The sequence below is a fragment of the Hyperolius riggenbachi genome, chromosome 12 (genome assembly GCF_040937935.1).
Source record: "Hyperolius riggenbachi isolate aHypRig1 chromosome 12, aHypRig1.pri, whole genome shotgun sequence".
Classification (NCBI taxonomy): domain Eukaryota; kingdom Metazoa; phylum Chordata; class Amphibia; order Anura; family Hyperoliidae; genus Hyperolius; species Hyperolius riggenbachi.
Window position 1 is genome coordinate 147602515 of NC_090657.1, and position 20635 is coordinate 147623149.

General features: G+C 43.9%; 1 protein-coding gene across 1 annotated transcript in view; it reads left to right on the forward strand.

The window, feature by feature from the left end:
• The first annotated feature begins 883 nt into the window (after positions 1 to 883).
• Positions 884 to 20635, forward strand: part of LOC137542233 (protein-glutamine gamma-glutamyltransferase E-like) — an 84622-nt gene continuing 64870 nt past the window's right edge. Inside the window, exons 1-2 of the mRNA XM_068263994.1 lie at positions 884 to 993; positions 15291 to 15464. Coding sequence (XP_068120095.1) covers positions 987 to 993; positions 15291 to 15464 — 181 coding nt within the window. The 5' untranslated portion in view covers positions 884 to 986. The remainder of the gene's footprint in view (positions 994 to 15290; positions 15465 to 20635) is intronic.

Sequence of the window (20635 nt, forward strand, 5' to 3'; positions counted from 1 at the left end):
TATTGGCAAATTCTATATCTACATTTAAAGGGGGCTTAGATCCTTTCCTCACGTTGAAAGACATCCATGGCCATAATTACTAGGTAATACCCGGTGGTGTTGATCCAGGGATTTTATCTGATTGCCATCTGGAGTCGGGAAGGAATTTTTTTCCCTTGTGGGGCTAATTGGACCATGCCTTGTAAGGGTTTTTCACCTTCCTCTGGAGCAACAGGGATATGTGAGGCGGCAGGCTGGTGTTGTACTTTGTTTTCTGGTTGAACTCGATGGACGCATGTGTTTTTTCAACCCAAATAACTATGTAACTATGTACGGTAAGTTAATTGCTTCCCTCCAAAATGTGCTTTATATGTTGATAAAGACATATGATTATAGTAGTGATCAGATTGTGAGCTCCGCTGAGGGACAGATAGTGACATGACTATGTGCTCTGTAAAGTGCTGTGGCAGATGTCAGCGCTATGTAAATACACAATAATATTAAAAAAATGTCTTTAGAAAACAACAAATCTCATTGCTCATCCCAAACAATGGTATTCTTCCTTTCATTCTGAGTGACAAGAACAGTGCTTTCATCTGGGCTTTGTGTATTAAAAGGAAGGTCCCTTGTAATTGTTCTTTGTTTAAAAACACAGAACCTGTGCCAGAAATGTGTTGTCATATGTGCTCCTCCCTCTGGCATTCCTATGTAATTGATTCATGTAAAGCGACGATGATCTGCCTTCCTAGCAATACCTGCACAGCAAGTATTAATAAACGTAGAACAATTATACATGATACAGCATATACAGGATCCAAACACACGCATGCAAATTTAAACTCAACACGCTGGTTTATTAACAAGGTCAACCGGGGTGTGGGCTCCTCCCATATCTGTCATTACTTCAGTATCTAGTCGTTTTTAGTTAGTGTAAATGCAAGAGTCCAAGGCACTGACACCAAACCAGGAGTCTATAATAACTGCACAGGGTTCCTTCGCTGCTTACCATGGCAGGTGAGTGAAAAATATTTGTCGCTGGGCCATGTAAGATAGTGTCAGGCTGACTGCACAGAATGTATAGGCAGCGATGGTCTGTTGCTTTGACTATAGATATTATATATTATATCATATATATTAACCTGTCAGCACACGTTACTCCCTTGTTGATTAAAAGGGTGTGTGCGTCTATTTGATCCCGGTGAAGGAAAGATGTTGACTTTTTGTTCTGGCTTTTTTTTACTTGGTATATCAGTGGGATAATATTTTTGCTTATTTACTCGTGTCTCATATGTCTTCCAAGATGGTCGTTCCTATAAAGTTGCAATGGTGTAGAGATTTTAGGGCAGACTTTGTAAACGGTGGATTTGAAAACAATTAACAAAACACAAACTATTTTAATTATGCAGGAGAACAGAGGCGCCAAGAGGATAAACGGAAGCTAAATGAGCTTAAAAACCAAATTCTTGGTAAATAGAGGAGGTAGTGGTGGACTTACCTCCTCCAAGTAGACAGACAACGACTGTAGTAAAGACAGTCAATATATTTTATTTATGAACTCCAAATATGTAACGCGTTTCGCAGGTTTGATTCCGCTTCATCAGGCAATAACAACGGAGCAATAACGTATGTGGCCAGTAGAAGAGCCAGGCACCTCTAGGCATGTTTAGAGACGTTTTCTAAACATGTCTAGCGGTTTTTGGAGCGTGTTTGTGTTGCAGATATCAGATATAGTTACAGTAAAGCTGTTACTGAACAGCTACTGTAACAAAAACGCCTGGAAAACCGCTCTGATGTAGCGTTTTTCACAGCGTTTTTCCACTTTCTACTATACTTTAACATTGAGGCAGAAACACCTCAGGAATCTAAAAAATGCTGCAGCCCCTGAGTTTGCGTTTGTGGAAAAAATGAGCCGCTCTGGTGTGCACCAGCCAGTGGCGGACATACGGCCGTGCAGGCCGTGCAAGCGCACAGGGGCCCCTCAAGCTCCGTTTTTGAGGGGCCCATTATGTATTGCAGGCGTTTTTTGTTTTGTTTTGTTTTTAGTTTTTTTTATCCCCGGGGGGCCCGACTCTTATCACTCCCTCACCTCGGCGGGCCCCCCTCCTGTTATGCTCGGCGCCTAGCGGGAGATACAGCTATTGTCTCCGGGCTGCAGCAGACACTAGAGCACCAGCCGCCTGTCCACTCCTGTCTCCTCCTCAGCAATACCGCTCTGCACGCACTGAATCAGGAAGTAGTGCAGAGCGGTATTGCTGAGGAGGAGACAGGAGTGGACAGGCGGCTGGTGCTCTAGTGTCTGCTGCAGCCCGGAGACTAATAGCTGGCTGTATCTCCCGCTCGGCACCGCGCATAACAGGAGGGGGGCCCGCCGAGGTGAGGGAGTGATCGGGCCCTCCTCCCAGCCTCGGCAAATAGTCCACCCACCAGGTAATCTTATCTTTCACCCTCCCAGACCGACCAGCCCGCCCCCCCAGGTAATACTACAGCTTCACCCCCCCAGGTAATCCTACAGGCCCCCCCGCCAGGTAATCCTACAGCCCCCCCCAGGTAATCCTACAGCCCCCCCCCAGGTAATCCTACAGCCCGCCCCCCAGGTAATCCTACAGCTTCCCCCCCCCCAGGTAATCCTACAGCCCGCCCCCCAGGTAATCCTACAGCCCACCCCCAGGTAATCCTAAAGGCCCCCCCAGGTAATTCTACAGCCCCCCCCCGGTAATCCTACAGCCCACCCCCAGGTAATTCTACAGCCCCCCCAGGTAATCCTACAGCCCACCCAACCACCCAGACCCAGGTATTCCTACAGCCCACCCACCCAGACCCAGGTAATCCTATAGCCCACCCACCCACCCAGACAATCCTATAGCCCACCCACCCACCCCCAGGTAATCCTATAGCCCACCCACACCCAGGTAATCCTAAAGCCCACCCACCCAGACCCAGGTATTCCTATAGCCCACCCACCCACCCAGACCCAGGTATTCCTATAGCCCAAAGGACCCAGGTATTCCTATAGCCCAAAGGACCCAGGTATTCTGATAGCCCACCCACCCACCCAGACCCAGGTATTCCGATAGCCCACCCACCCACCCAGACCCAGGTAATCCGATAGCCCACCCACCCACCCAGACCCAGGTAATCCTAGAGCCCACCCACCCACCCAGACCCAGGTAATCCTAGAGCCCACCCACCCACCCAGACCCAGGTAATCCTATAGCCCACCCACCCACCCAGACCCAGGTAATCCTATAGCCCACCCACCCAGACCCAGGTAATCCTATAGCCCACCCACCCACCCAGACCTAGGTAATCCTATAGCCCACCCACCCAGACCTAGGTAATCCTATAGCCCACCCACCCAGACCTAGGTAATCCTATAGCCCACCCACCCACCCACTCAGACCCAGGTAATCCTCCACCCACCCAGACCCAGGTAATCCTCCATCCCACCCTCACAGGTAATTTTATTAGCCCACACACCCACCTACCCTCCCGACCAGATAATCTTTTAGCTCACCCACCCTCCCGACCAGGTAATCGTTTAGCCCACCCACCCACCTGCAGCACTTTACAGAGTACATCGTTATGTCGCTCACTGTCCTTTAGAGGAGCTCACACTACTCCTACCATAGTCATAGTTGAATGTCTTATCATATTATTATGTATTTATATAGCTCTGACATTTTCTGCAGCGTTTTACAGAGTACATAGTCACGACACTGACTGTGCTCAGAGGAGCTCACTATCTAATATCTTCTATATGTATAGTAAATAGCGCATAATTTTTTATTAGGAGACAGGGCTTTACTCAAAGTTCCCTGTTGATGTCAACTGCTGAATTAACTGCTGCTAAGTTCATGTACCCGTCATCGCACGTACGATTGCACGTATTTTCTGGGCATATCTGCCGACTTGCTTGCACGTATTTTCTGGGCATATCTGCCGACTTGATTGCACGTATTTTCTGGGCATATCTGCCGACTTGATTGCACGTATTTTCTGGGCATATTTGCCGACAAGATTGCACGTATTTTCTGGGCATATCTGCCGACATGATTGCACGTATTTTCTGGGCATATCTGCCGACATGATTGCACGTATTTTCTGGGCATATCTGCCGACATGATTGCACGTATTTTCTGGGCATATCTGCCGACATGATTGCACGTATTTTCTCGGCATATCTGCCGACATGATTGCACGTATTTTCTGGGCATATCTGCCGACATGATTGCACGTATTTTCTGGGCATATCTGCCGACATGATTGCACGTATTTTCTGGGCATATCTGCCGACATGATTGCACGTATTTTCTGGGCATATCTGCCGACATGATTGCACGTATTTTCTGGGCATATCTGCCGACATGATTGCACGTATTTTCTGGGCATATCTGCCGACATGATTGCACGTATTTTCTGGGCATATCTGCCGACATCATTGCACGTATTTTCTGGGCATATCTGCCGACATGATTGCACGTATTTTCTGGGCATATCTGCCGACATCATTGCACGTATTTTCTGGGCATATCTGCCGACATCATTGCACGTATTTTCTGGGCATATCTGCCGACATCATTGCACGTATTTTCTGGCCATATCTGCCGACATCATTGCACGTATTTTCTGGGCATAAGGAAATAAATATGGCAGCCTCCATATCACTCTCACCCCGGGATCACTTTAAATTACAGTTAGCTCCGCCCTTATCCGGTCATTGCCACGCCCATTTTTTGCCGCGGCGCTACGTGCCGCAGGTTCTATCCACACCCATTTTTTGCCGCAGGTTATAGCCACACCCATTTTTTGCCGCAGGTTATAGCCACACCCATTTTTTGCCGCAGGTTATAGCCACGCCCATTTTTTGCCGCGGCGCGCTTCGCGCGCCGCAGGTCAGGGGGGCCCACAATTGATATTTTGCACAGGGGCCCACTGCTGGCTGTGTCCGCCACTGCCATTCACTTTCTGGTTTCCCCCCTGCAAGCATTTTAAAAAATGCTTCAGAACCGCTCTGGTGTGCACCAGCCTGAAGACTGCAATGAGAGACCTATCCATCTGCAATCAGCATGCAAACACTATCAGTAGTTTGCGTGCAGGGAATTCAGCACTGTTTGACTGTAGCTCAGCTGCAACAAACCGATGTCCCAGGTGGGATAGTAACATTTTTTTATTTATTTTTTTTGCATAGTTTATGTCTTTAATTATTTTAGTTATTTGAACCAAAAAGTTATTTTGCAAATTAGGGTGTATTTATAAAACTGTACTAAAATTTTTACAGATTTATTAACCCTTTGAAATAGCCCTGAAGTAAACTTGGGCTTTATGAACTTAAGAAATTATGCTTAACGCTATAATTCAAAGCTACTGCCTGTGAAAAATACTAAGGCGAAATATTCAGCATTTCCAGCAAATAGAGCTGCTGTAAATGGAACTTAGATCTTGAGTTTTCCTGCTGGTCAGTGAAGCCATCCATCACAATAAGGGGCCAATAATGAAGCTTCAAATATTAAGGGGAGGGACTTCCTTCTGACACTGAGGGATGTCCTGTCACTTTTAACAATAGTTGTTCTACTCCTGGGTATATCCCGAAACTTTTTTTGTTAGTTCTCATTGGTTTTTTTATCTGACATTTATTTTAATGTTGAAAGTATGTTTTCAAATGGATAACTGATTTCACAGCATAAAATATACCTTATAACTTTAACTCTCTCACACATAATGAACTAAGCTCTGGTTTGCGAACCCATTATTTTTTTTTTGTTTATCACAGCTGCACTTAAAGGGAATGTCAGAGGATTACAAAAAAAAAGAAAAAAAAAAGATCGACTTACCCTGGGCTTCTTCCAGCCCCTGGCAGCCGATATGCTTGCGATCATGCTTATGTGACCTGCAGGCGTAGAAGATGCTGACCTAGCAAGGTCGACATCTCCAACAGAGGGGATCCCGGGACTCCGGAGCTGCAGCGAGGGACATATCGGCTGCCATAAACAGGAGGGAGCCCCAAGTAAGTCGATTTTTGTTGTTGTTGTAATCCTCGGATGTTTCCTTTAAGAAACAATATGTTGCCAATGGTATCTTGCTTTGCAGTCTAATGTGGTAGAAACATTGCTTAATGTTGCCTTAACATGACAGAACTGCGTTGTTTACCATAAGGCTAGTGAACATATTTTGAGTTCAAGTGACTTTCTTTCTGAACTCACTTCTGGACGGCAGTGACTGAAATCTATGCCCTGTTTTTATGCTGCTGTTCCGGCCAGGGTGTAGATTTCACCTCACTGCCACCTCGTACTCTTGCCGCTCATTTCGCTCCCGCCGATCTCGTCGCTGTCTCCCAGCTGCAGCACACTCGTCCTACCATCTCTATGACAGCAGAGGTCCATGAGTCAGTCAGACCCTGTCATCAATGTGAGCAAATCCTGTTGGCTTACATTGATCACACGGTCAGGAGCCAATAAAAGCGGCTCCTGACCGGTTCACAGAGCTCTGTCATCATTGAAACAGCAGAGTGGGTGGCCTGAGGTGACGCCTGTGCAGCGTGTATGACAGAAGCAGCGGTTTCAGTTTGGCAATTCGTCCAAAGGAGCTGGTTTTTTTTGGTGTCAGTGGTCTTTTGGCTTTAAGGGGAGAGAGACCGTCCGCTGGTAATGAATGGGCTAAAATTAACAGCTCAGCTGAAGTTTTACTTCATTAACCTTTTAGGATTTTAAATTAAATCAAGGACATGGAGGGCTAGAATACCTTATGGTGAGAGGCTAGATGCTTTTTTTGTCTTCAGGGTCCCTCCCGCTCACTGGTCCTCTTCTTCTTTGACTGGCTCCATCAGTTGAAGAGCCTTGCAGAGGTTTCCCCCAGCAGTTCTGAACTACGCATACACAGCAAAAGGAAGCACTCGTCCACTGCACATGTGCGGTTAGGAACTCACTCACGCACAGTTCACAATTGCTGTCACTGCTGGGGTAAGCATCCGGGAGGCTGGGGACAGAAGAGCACCGGCGGTCAAAGCAGGTGATTTCGGCATTTGGCGAATAGTATTTAACATCGCCCAACCCCCTCGGAGGCGTACTAATACATATGTCAGGTAAAGGGGTCCAGGAGGAAGCATAAGACAACTTAGAATTCCATGAGCTTAATTCAATTGTCTTCCCCCCAATTCAGGGATTATTTAAGATGTATACAAGTGCTGGATAAATGTTGTCTCAAATTATCTAATCAGGGCCGGTTCTCTCATGAAGCAAGGTGAAACACTTGCATCAGGTGCAGAAATTACAGGGCAGAGTGTTTGTACTGTGTGTTTACACTTACAGCATGCAGTCAGAGTAGGAGGAGAAGCAAGAGGAAAGTGAGGTGAAGAGGTCATCATTGAGGAAAAGCAACTTGTTGTGTCGTGTGAGGAGTCTGACAGTGAGTGAGGAGGGGGGAGGCACGAGAGCAGTGGAGCGAAGGGGGGGGCGCATCCTCACAGGTTTGCCTCAGGCAGCAAAAAGTCTAGAACCGGCCCTGGATCTAATTGCTTTGGCTGACAGATTACCCTCAATCAGTATACAGGTGAAATGCTTGGCTCTCTGCCCAAGAAGCACATTCTGTTCTACAGGGAGGTAGGGGCGACAATAAGCATGATTTCCTCTGCTTCCTGCAGTGAGAACTACAAAAATCTGTCAGTCATCAGTCAACCGCATCATCACTGCAGAGAAGACATCAGGGGACAGCTAGATACATCTGAGGGCTGGAACCCACCAGAGCGCTTTTTTGAGCGTTTAGGGAGCGTTTTAAATCGCTTGCGATTTCCCTAAACGCTCTGTCAATGTAAATAAATGTAACAAATTCCACAGTAGTAATTGCGATTATCAAAATCGCAATCGCAGGACATGCAGCATTTTGGGCGCGTTTGCGCTTCAATGTGAAGTATTGAAGCGCTGGCAAATCACTCATAACTCGATACACATAGCGATTTGTGTGCGATTTTAGATTACTGCAAACTGTAAAAACAAATGAAAATGAATTGAAAGGACCAATCAGAATTAAAATCGCTAATCGCAAATCGCTATCACAATCGCTGTCAAAAAGCTTACACTTTTTAAAATCGCTACCAAAATAGTCGGAAAACACTCATGAAATCGCTTACAAAACCGCGAATTAAAAACACTAGCGATTGCCTTAGATTGTTATATTACTATCATGTTATTGTTATCCAAGACATTTACACACTATTGTTTCAGTTTATGGAAATTGAGTGTGCGCATGTAGCTTTACAGGGTTTACGGAGAGTGTAAAATTTGCCCTGGGGCCCATGGCTGGATAGCAGAGAAGGTTTAAAAGAAATGGGGCCTAAGGCAAGGTAGCAACTTGCGCTCTAAACGATAGTTTTTCTAATAAGCTGAGGCAGTAGAAGGGTCAAAGGCGGCGGCTGCTGGGCGCCTTGACACCCACAAGGCCCCAGGCACCTGTGGGATTGCTTTGTGCATGATCCTGCTCTGCTCTGTAGCTATGCCAATACACTCAAAAGACAACTGTAGTGAGAAGAATATGGTAGCTGCCATATTTACCATATTTCCTTTTAAACAATACCAGTTGCCTGGCAGCCCTGCTGATCTATTTGGCTGCAGTAGTGTCTAAACAACACCAGAAATAAGCATGCAGCTAATCTTGTCAGATCTGACAATAATGTCAGAAACACCTGATCTGCTGCATGCTTGTTCAGTGTCTGTGCATAAATCTATTAGAGGCAGGGCTGCCAGGCAACTAGTATTGCGTAGGAAATAAACATGGCAGCCTCCATATCTCTGTAGTTACAGTTGTCCTTTAAATGCAATTATAATGATATAAAAACCCCTCTGAGGATATATGGAACTCTGAATGGACAGAATCAGCTATTTGGGGATCCAGTCTGGAAACATAGCATATTTATGTTTTATCTTCACTGGAACAAGGAAATACAGCTTAACTCCACAGGACTGAAAACCAAATAACCAAAGCTAACCTGCTTACTGTTCCTCACACCAATAAATCAAAAGATTATCTACAGCATCAAAAAATGCACAATGAAGTGTATTGCTAAACAGAAAATCACTTTACAATCGATATGTGACAGCTGCTTGTATCTATCTTTACTTTTTGCTGTTGTGAAATAAACCTAATTGTGAAATATTTTCCTATGTCGCAGATTACCTTTGAATTCATATTTATATTCATTATTTTCCTACATTGCAGCAATTTCACGTGATTAGCTCGGGACCTAACGATTGTGTTTGATTGTATTTCAAGGTGCTTTTAAATAAAACATCCTGATCTTTATATTTATTTTGGATGCCTTGGTCACACTTAGGGCTCATTCACTCTAGGAGCGTTTTCTGCCTTTTTTCAAGCACAGGCGATTTTGTAAAATCGCCCACAAAACGCTTGTGCAATGAATCTCTATGAGAAGGTTCATATCAGCGCGGTTCGTGCGCTGTGCATTCCGCAAAGCGGTGCCTGTACCATTTTTGCCGCATTTTTGCTATAATGGAAGCTATAGGAAGAGTGCTAAACGCTCACAAAACCGCTTTATGCTGCGATTGCGTTCACGTATTTATGAATAAATACATTGTATTTATTATTTTCTGGGTCAAAGAGTTCACTTCCTGACTTGTGTCAGGGAGTGAATTACACAACCACTCTGGAAAAGCGCCTAGAAAAGCACTTTTACCAGAAACGCAGCACGCAGTGAAGCACCGGGAGTGGGTAAAAAACCGGGAGTGGGAACAGTTTTAGGTGTGCATGAGGCCTTAGCAGAATTAACACAAAATAATCTGTATGAGTAAGCATGTAAGGTTTGCATTATTCTGAAATCACTGAGTCAATTACATTACCTTAAAGTGTACCGGAGGCGACGTGATATGATGAGATAAACATCTGTTTGTACAGCGCAAAACATATCAATAACCAGATGTTTTTTTATTTCGTTTTTTGATTTTGCTGCCTGAAAGAGGCATGCAAGCTACAGCTTCTGTCTTGTCAGTACCTTGTCAGGAATAAAGTTTTCCTGGCAGAATACAAATTCTGAGGGCAGGGGAGGTATAGAATAAGGGCAATAGTTTAAATATATTTTAACTCTGGGACACTTAGTAGACTGCCATTGAGCAGAGATAACAAAACATTCAATTGACTTTGTAAATGTTTAAGGCTTCTTGCACACAGGGACGTTACAGGCGCACGTTAGTGCAGCCTGTAACGCTCTCCCAACGCACAGCAATGTAACACAAGTGGGCTGTTCACACTGCCCACGTTGCGTTACATTGTAACGAAGCAAAGTGCTGCATGCTGTGCGTTATGTGCAGCTAAGCCGCGTTAGACTGTTTGCACATGCTCAGCCATGTTGGGGAGGAGGGGAGAGCGGCCGGGCACATGGATAATTAATATTCACTGCACTCAGTGACATGCAGTGTTTACTTCCTGGAGTGGCAGCTCTGTGCGGCGATTGGCCGGGCGGGACCACGTGATGCCGCATGCGTCCAAGAGTACGCATCACGGCATCACAGACGCCAGAATGAGCTGCACAACGCGGCTCACTCCGACGCCCACACCAGAGAGCACCAGGCGTTGCGTTAGGGGCACGTTATGTGCCCTATAACGTCCCCTAAACGCAACGTCCTGGTGTGTAACTAGCCTAAATATAAAATAGGATCATGGGACATCTAAAAAAAAATCATTTTTAGGAGTAGGAGGATAAATACAATTATTTATCTCATCAAGTTATTTTTACACCTCAGGATCCCTGTGAGGGCTAAAGCTACATAATCCACAGAGCAGTCACTGAGTTTACAATCATCAATTACAATAGGCTATGGCCCTGGTTTACAAAGTGACAGTTAAAAACACGTGATCCTGCAAACCACAAATAATTTAATTGTGCCACAAGGAAATGTGGGTGTGGCTAATGGATATACTTTCAATGGTTTGGTTATATAAAATATTGTAGGTGCAGCCTGTAAAATGTGGTCTAAACAATATAATTTTGGACACAATTACATAATTTAACAGTTATATACCATAACCGCTATATTTAATGTTACACAGATATTATTGGCTACAACAGTTTAAAAGTATAAGCATAATGTATACATGGGGAGAGGTTAGTATTATGATGTACCAGTTATATATACAACAGTGTAGAGAGCGGTTAGTGTTAGGTATAGGTGGGAGGGTAGTGTTAGGCATAGGTAGGGCATTGCTTAGTGTTAGACATAGATGGTATGAGGCTAGTTTTAGGAGAAGATTAGTGTTATGCATAAATAGTGGAACGTTAGTGTTAGGGGTAGGTAGGGCGTAGGTTAGTGTTAGGCATAGTTGGCAGGACAGCCAAACTCCTTAGCACTTGCTAATTCAATAAATCAAGCCAATCATGCACAACCCGGAGTCACCCCTTACTCAAAAAGTGATAAGCCGTGACCGCCCGCCACCAAAAGATAACCCAACAGAAGTTCAGGGCTTTGTTAACATTCACGCAAAAGCTTTATTTAACATATTGGGTAATTTAAAAAGGTGATTAACACTTACATTGTGGGCCCCTGTGACAGGGACCCAACTGATATAAGTCATAAGAATTGGAAGATGCTGGCGCTGTTGCAAAACTCTTGTTTATTATTTAAAACTTGCTGTTACATGATGATGATGATAAAAATGCATAATTGATTCTGGAATAAAGGTGTACATACCGGTGCAAGGGGCAAACCCAGGATTTTCAATGTGGGGATTCCTGAAAGTTCTCCCTCAGCTGTGCACAATGTAATATAATAATTTCAGGTGACTACCTCTTGAAGCTCATCAAGAGAATGCCAAGAGTGTGCAAAGCAGTAATCTAAGCAAAAGGTGGCTACTTTGAAGAACCTAGAATATGACATTTTCAGTTGTTTCACACGTTTTGGTAGAGTACTATACTTCCACGTGTTAATTCATAGTTTGGATGCCTTCAGTGTGCATCTACAATGTTCATAATGAGAAGGTGTGTCCAAACTTTCAAACTTTTGGTCTGTACCGTATAATATATATATATATATATATATATATATATATATATATATATATATATATATATATATATATATATATACATATATATTCTATTTATAATATTATTAATGTGTATGCGATTTTAAGGCTATTGATTCTACTACAAATCTATAAATTCATGTTATTTATGGTGAAGTATTTTAACCACTTCACAACGGAGGGGTTTTACCCCTGAAGCACCAGCGCTATTTGTGCCTTGCAGCGCTGCTTCCATTGATTGTTTTCAGTGATATGATTGGTTATTGGGGACTGGGGTCCCCATAACCAATCATTGCACTGCAGAGCGGGGGTGTGTGCGCGCGCGCGGGTCGCGGGGGCGCGCGATCGCGCGCTGCACATTTGTTTACATTTAATTGTTATCAATGGAGACTGCTTCTGTTTGAAGCAGTCTCCCATTGTGTCCGCAATCGGCGCGTCTAATTGGATTTAGGAACGCTTGTTCCTAACATCCAATTAGTCACCTGCTGTGCTGGCTGGCTGGAGTGTGCGCGCGAGGTCCCCGCCCACTCCCAGCCAGTAAACAAACAAGTGCGCCTTTCTCCGTCCCTGGGGGTGAAGCAGTGCGCAGAGGGACGGAGAAATTTAGCACTGGGGGGTAAAGTGGTTAAGGATTAAATATATTATTGTTTATATGTGTGTAAGGGTGTTTGTGCAGTGGGGATGGTTAGGGTTAGGCACCACCAGGGGAGATTTAGAATTAGGCACCACCAGGGAGGTCTTAGTGTTAGGCACCACCAGGGGGGTCTTAGAGTTAGGCAGGGCCGGCCCTAGACTTTTTGCCGCCTGAGGCATAATAAGAAAAAAATCCCCCCCCCCCCCCAGCCGTGGGTGGAGGGGGGGGTGCCGAGCTGGAGGAGTAGCTGACAGAAAGGGGGTATTGGGCCTAGCGGTGGGGAGGGGGGGGTCGGACCCCCCCCCTCCCTCGCCAGGTTCCCCCGATCTGCGCTTCTCCTCCAGCATTAAGTAACCAGCTGTGTGCATAAAGATGAAGAGGCAACGGGCTGGGGAATCACTCACCTCTTCCGCGTTCCATCGTGCGCTCCACCGACGTCACTTCCTGCAAGGCCGTCCACTTACAATACAGTGGGCGGCGTTGCCGAAAGTGACGTCGGTGGAGCGCACGATGGAACGCGGAAGAGGTGAGTGATTCCCCCGCCCGTTGCCTCTTCATCTTTATGCACACAGCTGGTTACTTAATGCTGGAGGAGGAGCGCAGATCGGGGGACCCAGGCGAGGGAGGGGGGGTCCGACCCCCCTCCCCACTGCTAGGCCCAATTACCCCTTTCTGCCAGCTACCCCTCCAGCTCGGCGGGCGGCACCCAGCATCCACAGACAGGCGGGTGCCGCCCCCCCAGATCTGCCGCCTGAGGCAAATGTTTCACCCCGCCTCATGAGCGGGCTGGGCCTGCAGTTAGGGGTTGGTTAGGAGTTGGTTAGGGAGGGTTAGGCATCACCAGGGGGGTGGTTAGGGTTAGGCACCACCATTGGGGTGGTTAGGGTTAGGCACCACCAAAGAGGTCTAGGGGTTAGGGGTAGGTACAGGAAGGGTTCTGTGTATGGTTAGGTATAGTTACAGTACAATATTTGTAATATATACAATTTATTAAATTATGTATATTTACAAAAGGGGGGGGTGTAGAGGTTATGGAGAGATCTGTGTGAGCCAACAGTTAGGTATAATTGCAGTAAAATACCTGTAACATCTACCTCTGTATTACTATGCTTAATACAAGTGTAAATATCATTTTTTGTCATACATGCTATTTGACTGTCATTTCTTATTTCGTCTTTTGTTATAGACGGTATTTTACCGTTTCATTTCCGTTTATTCAACCTATTTAGCATTAGATTTTTGTTAATAAGCTATTATCGAAATATATTGTTTTACATTAGAACTTAAAATTTTGGCTATATCCCGCGCCATTTGTTCCATGCGCCCTTTTTTGATGCACGCTCTCCAAATACCCCAACTGATATAAATTGGCTTGAGCATCACACACAGACGCAATAGAACACTGTAGTGTTGTAGAGATATGCCCAGTCTCTCTTCCCTACTGGTTTTCGGGAATACGCCGTTGTCAGGGGGTAAGAGAGACTGAGCAGAGTATGGTATCAAATAATTTAAGCTTCTTCCTAATGGCATCCCACGGCCCTATATCAAAATGTTGCCAGGTTTTGTATGTAGGCTGTATTAGTGTCACCTTTATCACCTACATCTTTTAGAGAATGCAAACCTTAGAGTACAATCACCTTCACCACAAGCATCCTGTTGCATTAAAGAGGAACTCCAGTGAAAATAATGTAATAAAAAAAATGCTTCATTTTTACAATAATTATGTATAAATGATTTAGTCGGTGATTGCCGATTGTAAAATATTTTAAATCCCTGATTTACATTATGACATTTATTACATGGTGACATTTTTACTGTTGGCAGGCGATGCAGCTGCTGCATGCTTTTTTGGCAGTTAAAAACAGCTGTAAACAGCTATTTCCCACAATGCAACAAGGTTCACCGACAGGAAACTGCCAGGAGTACCACGGTCCTCAGAGTTTCTTGTGGGAGGGGTTTCACCACAATATCAGTCATACAGCGCCCCCTGATGGTCTGTTTGTGAAAAGGGAATAGCTTTCTCATGTAAAAGGGGGTATCAGCTACTGATTGGGATAAAGTTCAATTCTTGGTCGGAGTTTCTCTTTAAATTATGAGCCTGTATGTAAAGGTGGGAAATTACATTTGTTTCTTTTTTCGGTTTCTTTTTTCTATTCATACATTCATTTTTAACTTACCATGACAGCAAAACAATAACGGCAAAGTTCTACCTAACTATGTAGGATTAGTAGTATAGACACAATGTAAACAAATTGTGTCATATCAGTTTATTTTAACTTCAGGTTAGCTTTAAGCAATATCTATGGGTACAAAAGGAATATATATATATATATATATATATATATATATATATATATATATATATATATATATATATATAAATCTTCGTGGACATACAATTCCACAAAAATTTGATAGATTTGGAAAAATTTGATAGATTTGGGGTATATTTAATCATATCTAGTATCCAGATTTAGCAAACTTAGTATGTAATAGTGGATGAAAGGAAGAGAGAAGCATTTGTCTCTGGTAAATATTGTTTAGAAAAAATAATTTTATATGTTACACTTTAATAAAAAATAAAAGAAAATCATGAATATGCAGTAAGACACTTTTTTATCTGCCTTTTAAACTGAATGAAATGTGATTGCAGCCCTGAAGTTAAAGAGCTTCAGCATGGAGGAGGAGCTAAACATGGAGCAACACCAGACTATCTACTACAACATCAGCAGAATGGTTCTGAGGAGAGGCCAAGATTTTAGGGTAGTGCTTCGCTTTAACAGGCCCATCCAAACAGGAGACAAGGTGGAATTCATTATTGGCACAGGTAAGGGTGACTATGAGTACTGATCTTGTTTTTAGACCAAACATAAAGTGATTCAAGTGTATCCTTATAGAGAACCCGAAGCGGGTATTTTAAATCTTAAGAGGACACAGAGGCATGTTCTGTGCATAATCACATGCCTTAGTGTCTCTATTGCTGCCTCTAGTCGTGTCCCCCCCCCCCCCCGGGGGTCTGCTGTGCCCCCCATGAAAAAAGCGCAAGGCTAGCGACAATCTGTTTGTTGCTAGCCTTGTATTTACCTGCAGCCTGTCATTCAGTCACTCAGCGCTCCCCCGCCTCTGTCCCCGCCGCTGCCGCCTCCGTAAGCTTCTTCCAATCGGAAGCCAAGCCGCAGCCTGGGAGGTACTTCCTGCTGACTGAATGACAGGCTGCAGGTAAATAGAAGGAGGGAATAGAGGTGGCAATAGGACACAGAGGGATGTGAATGTGCACAGAACATGTCTCTGTGTTAAAATACCTGCCTTAGATTCTATTTAAAATGATGGGCATTGACAACCTTCCATTAGTTTCCTCTAAAGGTTCTCTTCTATCAATCAAAGTCAAGCTTTATATTTGTTATAGAAAGAAAATGTCACCACTAGTACAAAGTACCTTTTCAATTCAAATGAGGTGAAGAAATAGGTAATAACAGCATGCCAACCACAACAGAGAATAGGCATGTGGGTGTGTAGTCCACTACAGAGTCAACAGAATAAGTGTTTAATTGTATAGACATTTCACATAACATAATATACAGTACAACTATACAACATTCAGAATGATGTTATAAAGTTAAATTGTATGGTAGCCACAATGCATATTAATAGAAAGTCCTAACTATCATGTCTGTCCATCCTTAGACATGTCATGATGAATCATATCATGTCTGTGGATTCTTAGACAGTTCATGATGAATCACACAATAACACATTATTGTGTCGCATCAAGACACAACACATATAATAATATACTCATTGGGAGGCAGACCAAGCTTGAGCAACGCAAATAATTGTATGTATGTGCTTTAAAAAGTCATACACAAAACTGTTAGGGCCAATACCAGTAGTTGATTTAAATGTAAGGATTACACTGATCTAATACAACAAGCAACAAAAGGCTGCATTCTGTAAGAGCCTGATCCACGTTTCGCCACTAATCTGGCTTCTTCAGAGTATGCACACCATAAGAGGGCATGATATTAATGTGTAGAGACCCCAATCAAAGGCACTAATTCCAGTGTGGGAAGGATGGGAGATGGACCAGCTTCATTGGCAGTGGTGGCCACAACATACCTCTATCACACTGGTCACTTGATTTGCATATGCTTTACAACTTGTGGCACAACTCGTGTTCTATTCTGTTTATTCCCATCACAATTTATTAACACTGTTATATCCTATATCTACTGCTGGATTGGCTGATTATTTTCCCTTGATGGCGTTCAAATATGGCATCATATTATTATCTTTCAGTGGTATTTCTAGAGTAACAGTACACAGCGAGGTCATGGGGAACTAGAACTCCTAGGAGTGCTTCTACAAATTGACAGCCTATGCTGTGATTCACTCCCTTAAGAGGCTGTGTTTACCATGAAAGGCACGTCAGGCACTTCCAGTGTGTATAAAGATTTCTAATTATTGCCTCGGATCAGTATAATCTATGTAATTAAATGAACTATAAGTATTGGCTGCAATTGCTGGGTGTCCTACTTTTTTAAGCACAGGTAAACTGTTGTGTCACTCAGGCTGGACTGGCCTCGAGTGTATAATCTTGATAAAATAATCATTCTATTTGGTCCCTCTAGTGGTTCTCAGCTGTAGTAGGCTTGGCATTATTAGCTGATTTGTCCTAAACGCTGTTGAGATTCCTTTGGCCAAGTGGTACTACTGGCCTACTAATCAACCCCCCTCCCATAATTTCCTTTTGGAGAGATGCTAATGTCATTTCTGAAGCTGAGGAATTCTATAAGTGAACATGGGGTCGGAGGGGGATAGAGTACTCTGCCTTTGTGTTTGATTTGTGCTTGACAGTGACTCTGGAGTCTGTAGTAAGTAACAAGGATATAGAGGCTTCCATTGTGATTTCCTCTCAAACAATGCCAAATGCTTGGCTATTTTGCTAATTCCTCTGCCTCTTATACTTTCAGTTAATTGCCCAGAATACGTTTGCAGGTCAGGTGCTCTAACTATAGTCTGACTAACCCCATACTTGTCATTCAGACACCACTGAAGCCAGAGCGATTAGTAGGACAGACAGGCAATATGCATTGTGTAAAAGTATATATATATATATATATATATATATATATATATATATATACACACAGGTCCTTCTCAAAAAATTAGCATATTGTGATAAAGTTCATTATTTTCTGTAACGTACTGATAAACATTAGACTTTCATATATTTTAGATTCATTACACACAACTGAAGTAGTTCAAGCCTTTTATTGTTTTTCTTATTGATGATTTTGGCATACAGCTCATGAAAACCCAAATTTCCTATCTCAGAAAAAATTAGCATATCATGAAAAGGTTCTCTAAACGAGCTTTTAACCTAATCATCTGAATCAACTAATTAACTCTAAACACTTGCAAAAGATTCCTGAGGCTTTTAAAAACTCCCAGCCTGGTTCATTACTCAAAACCGCAATCATGGGTAAGACTGCCGACCTGACTGCTGTCCAGAAGGCCATCATTGACACCCTCAAGCAAGAGGGTAAGACACAGAAAGAAATTTCTGAAGGAATAGGCTGTTCCCAGAGTGCTGCATCAAGGCACCTCAGTGGGAAGTCTGTTGGAAGGAAAAAGTGTGGCAGAAAACGCTGCACAACGAGAAGAGGTGACTGGACCCTGAGGAAGATTGTGGAGAAGGACCGATTCCAGACCTCGGGGGGCCTGCAGAAGCAGAGGACTGAGTCTGGAGTAGAAACATCCAGAGCCACCGTGTACAGGCTTGTGCAGGAAATGGGCTACAGGTGCTGCATTCCCCAGGTCAAGCCACTTTTGAACCAGAAACAGCGGCAGAAGCGCCTGGCCTGGGCTACAGAGAAGCAGCACTGGACTGTTGCTCAGTGGTCCAAAGTACTTTTTTTCGGATGAAAGCAACTTTTGCATGTCATTCGGAAATCAAGGTGCCAGAGTCTGGAGGAAGACTGGGGAGAGGGAAATGCCAAAATGCCTGAAGTCAAGTACCCACAGTCAGTGATGGTCTGGGGTGCCATGTCAGCTGCTGGTGTTGGTCCACTGTGTTTTATCAAGGGCAGGGTCAATGCAGCTAGCTATCAGGAGATTTTGGAGCACTTCATGCTTCCATCTGCTGAAAAGCTTTATGGAGATGAAGATTTCATTTTTCAGCACGACCTGGCACCTGCTCACAGTGCCAAAACCACTAGTAAATGGTTTACTGACCATGGTATTACTGTGCTCAATTGGCCTGCCAACTCTCCTGACCTGAACCCCATAGAGAATCTGTGGGATATTGTGAAAGGAAAGTTGAGAGACGCAAGACCTAACACTCTGGATGAGCTTAAGGCCGCTATCGAGGCATCATGGTCCTCCATAACACCTGAGCAGTGCCACAGGCTGATTGCCTCCATGCCACGCCGCATTGAAGCAGTCATTTCTGCAAAAGCATTCCCGACCAAGTATTGAGTGCATAGCTGAACATAACTATTTGAAGGTTGACTTTTTTTTGTTTTAAAAGCACTTTTCTTTTATTGGTCGGATGAAATATGCTAATTTTTTTAGATAGGAATTTGGGGTTTTCATGAGCTGTATGCCAAAATCATCAATATTAAAACAATAAAAGGCTTGAACTACTTCAGTTGTGTGTAATGAATCTAAAGTATATGAAAGTCTAATGTTTATCAGTACATTACAGAAAATAATGAACTTTAACACAATATGCTTATTTTTTGAGAAGGACGTGTGTGTGTGTGTGGTGTGTGTGGTGTGTGTGGTGTGTGTGTGGTGTATGTGTGTGTGTGTGTGTGTGTGTGTTGTGACAAAAAATAAAATCTTCTATGAACTCACCGTACTACTAACAGAATACCTTGGGGTGTCTTCTTTCTAAAATGGGGTCATTTGTGGGGTTCCTATACTGTCCTGGCATTTTAGGGGCCCTAAACCGTGAGGAGTAGTCTTGAAACAAAATTTCTCAAAATGACCTGTGAAATCCTAAAGGTACTCATTGGACTTTGGGCCCCTTAGCGCAGTTAGGGTGCAAAAAAGTGCCACACATGTGGTATCGCCGTACTCGGGGGAAGTAGTACAATGTGTTTTGGGGTGTATTTTTACACATACCCATGCTGGGTGGGAGAAATAACTCTGTAAATGGACAATTGTGTGTAAAAAAATCAAAAGATTGTCATTTACAGAGGTATTTCTCCCACCCAGCATGGGTATGTGTAAAAATACACCCCAAAACACATTATACTACTTCTCCCGAGTACGGCGATACCACATGATTGGCACTTTTTTGCAGCCTAACTGCGCTAAGGGGCCCAAAGTCCAATGAGTACCTTTAGGATTTCACAGGTCATTTTTGTTTCAAGACTACTCCTCACGGTTTAGGGCCCCTAAAATGCCAGGGCAGTATAGGAACCCCACAAATGACCCCATTTTAGAAAGAAGACACTCCAAGGTATTCCGTTAGGAGTATGGTGAGTTCATAGAAGTTTTTATTTTTTTGTCACAAGTTAGCGGAAATTGATTTTAATTGTTTTTTTCACAAAGTGTCATTTTCCGCTAACTTGTGACAAAAATAAAATCTTTTATTAACTCACCATACTCCTAACGGAATACGTTTGGGTGTCTTCTTTCAAGAATGGGGTCATTTGTGGGGTTCCTATACTGCCCTGGCATTTTAGGGGCCCTAAACCGTGAGGAGTAGTCTTGAAACAAAAATGACCTGTGAAATCTGTGCTTGGGTGCAGACTAGGGTGGCTGCAGCCTGCCCTGGTGGTCCCTCGGACACTGGGACCACCAGGGCAGGAGGCAGCCTGTATAATACACTTTGTAAACATTAGAAAGTGTATTATACACTTTGTATGCGGCGATCGCGGGGTTAACATCCCGCCGGCGCTTCCGTATGGCCGGCGGGATGTTGCGGCGGGCGAGCGGTGACAGGCGCCGGCGGAGGATCGCGTCACGGATGACGCGATCGCTCCGCCC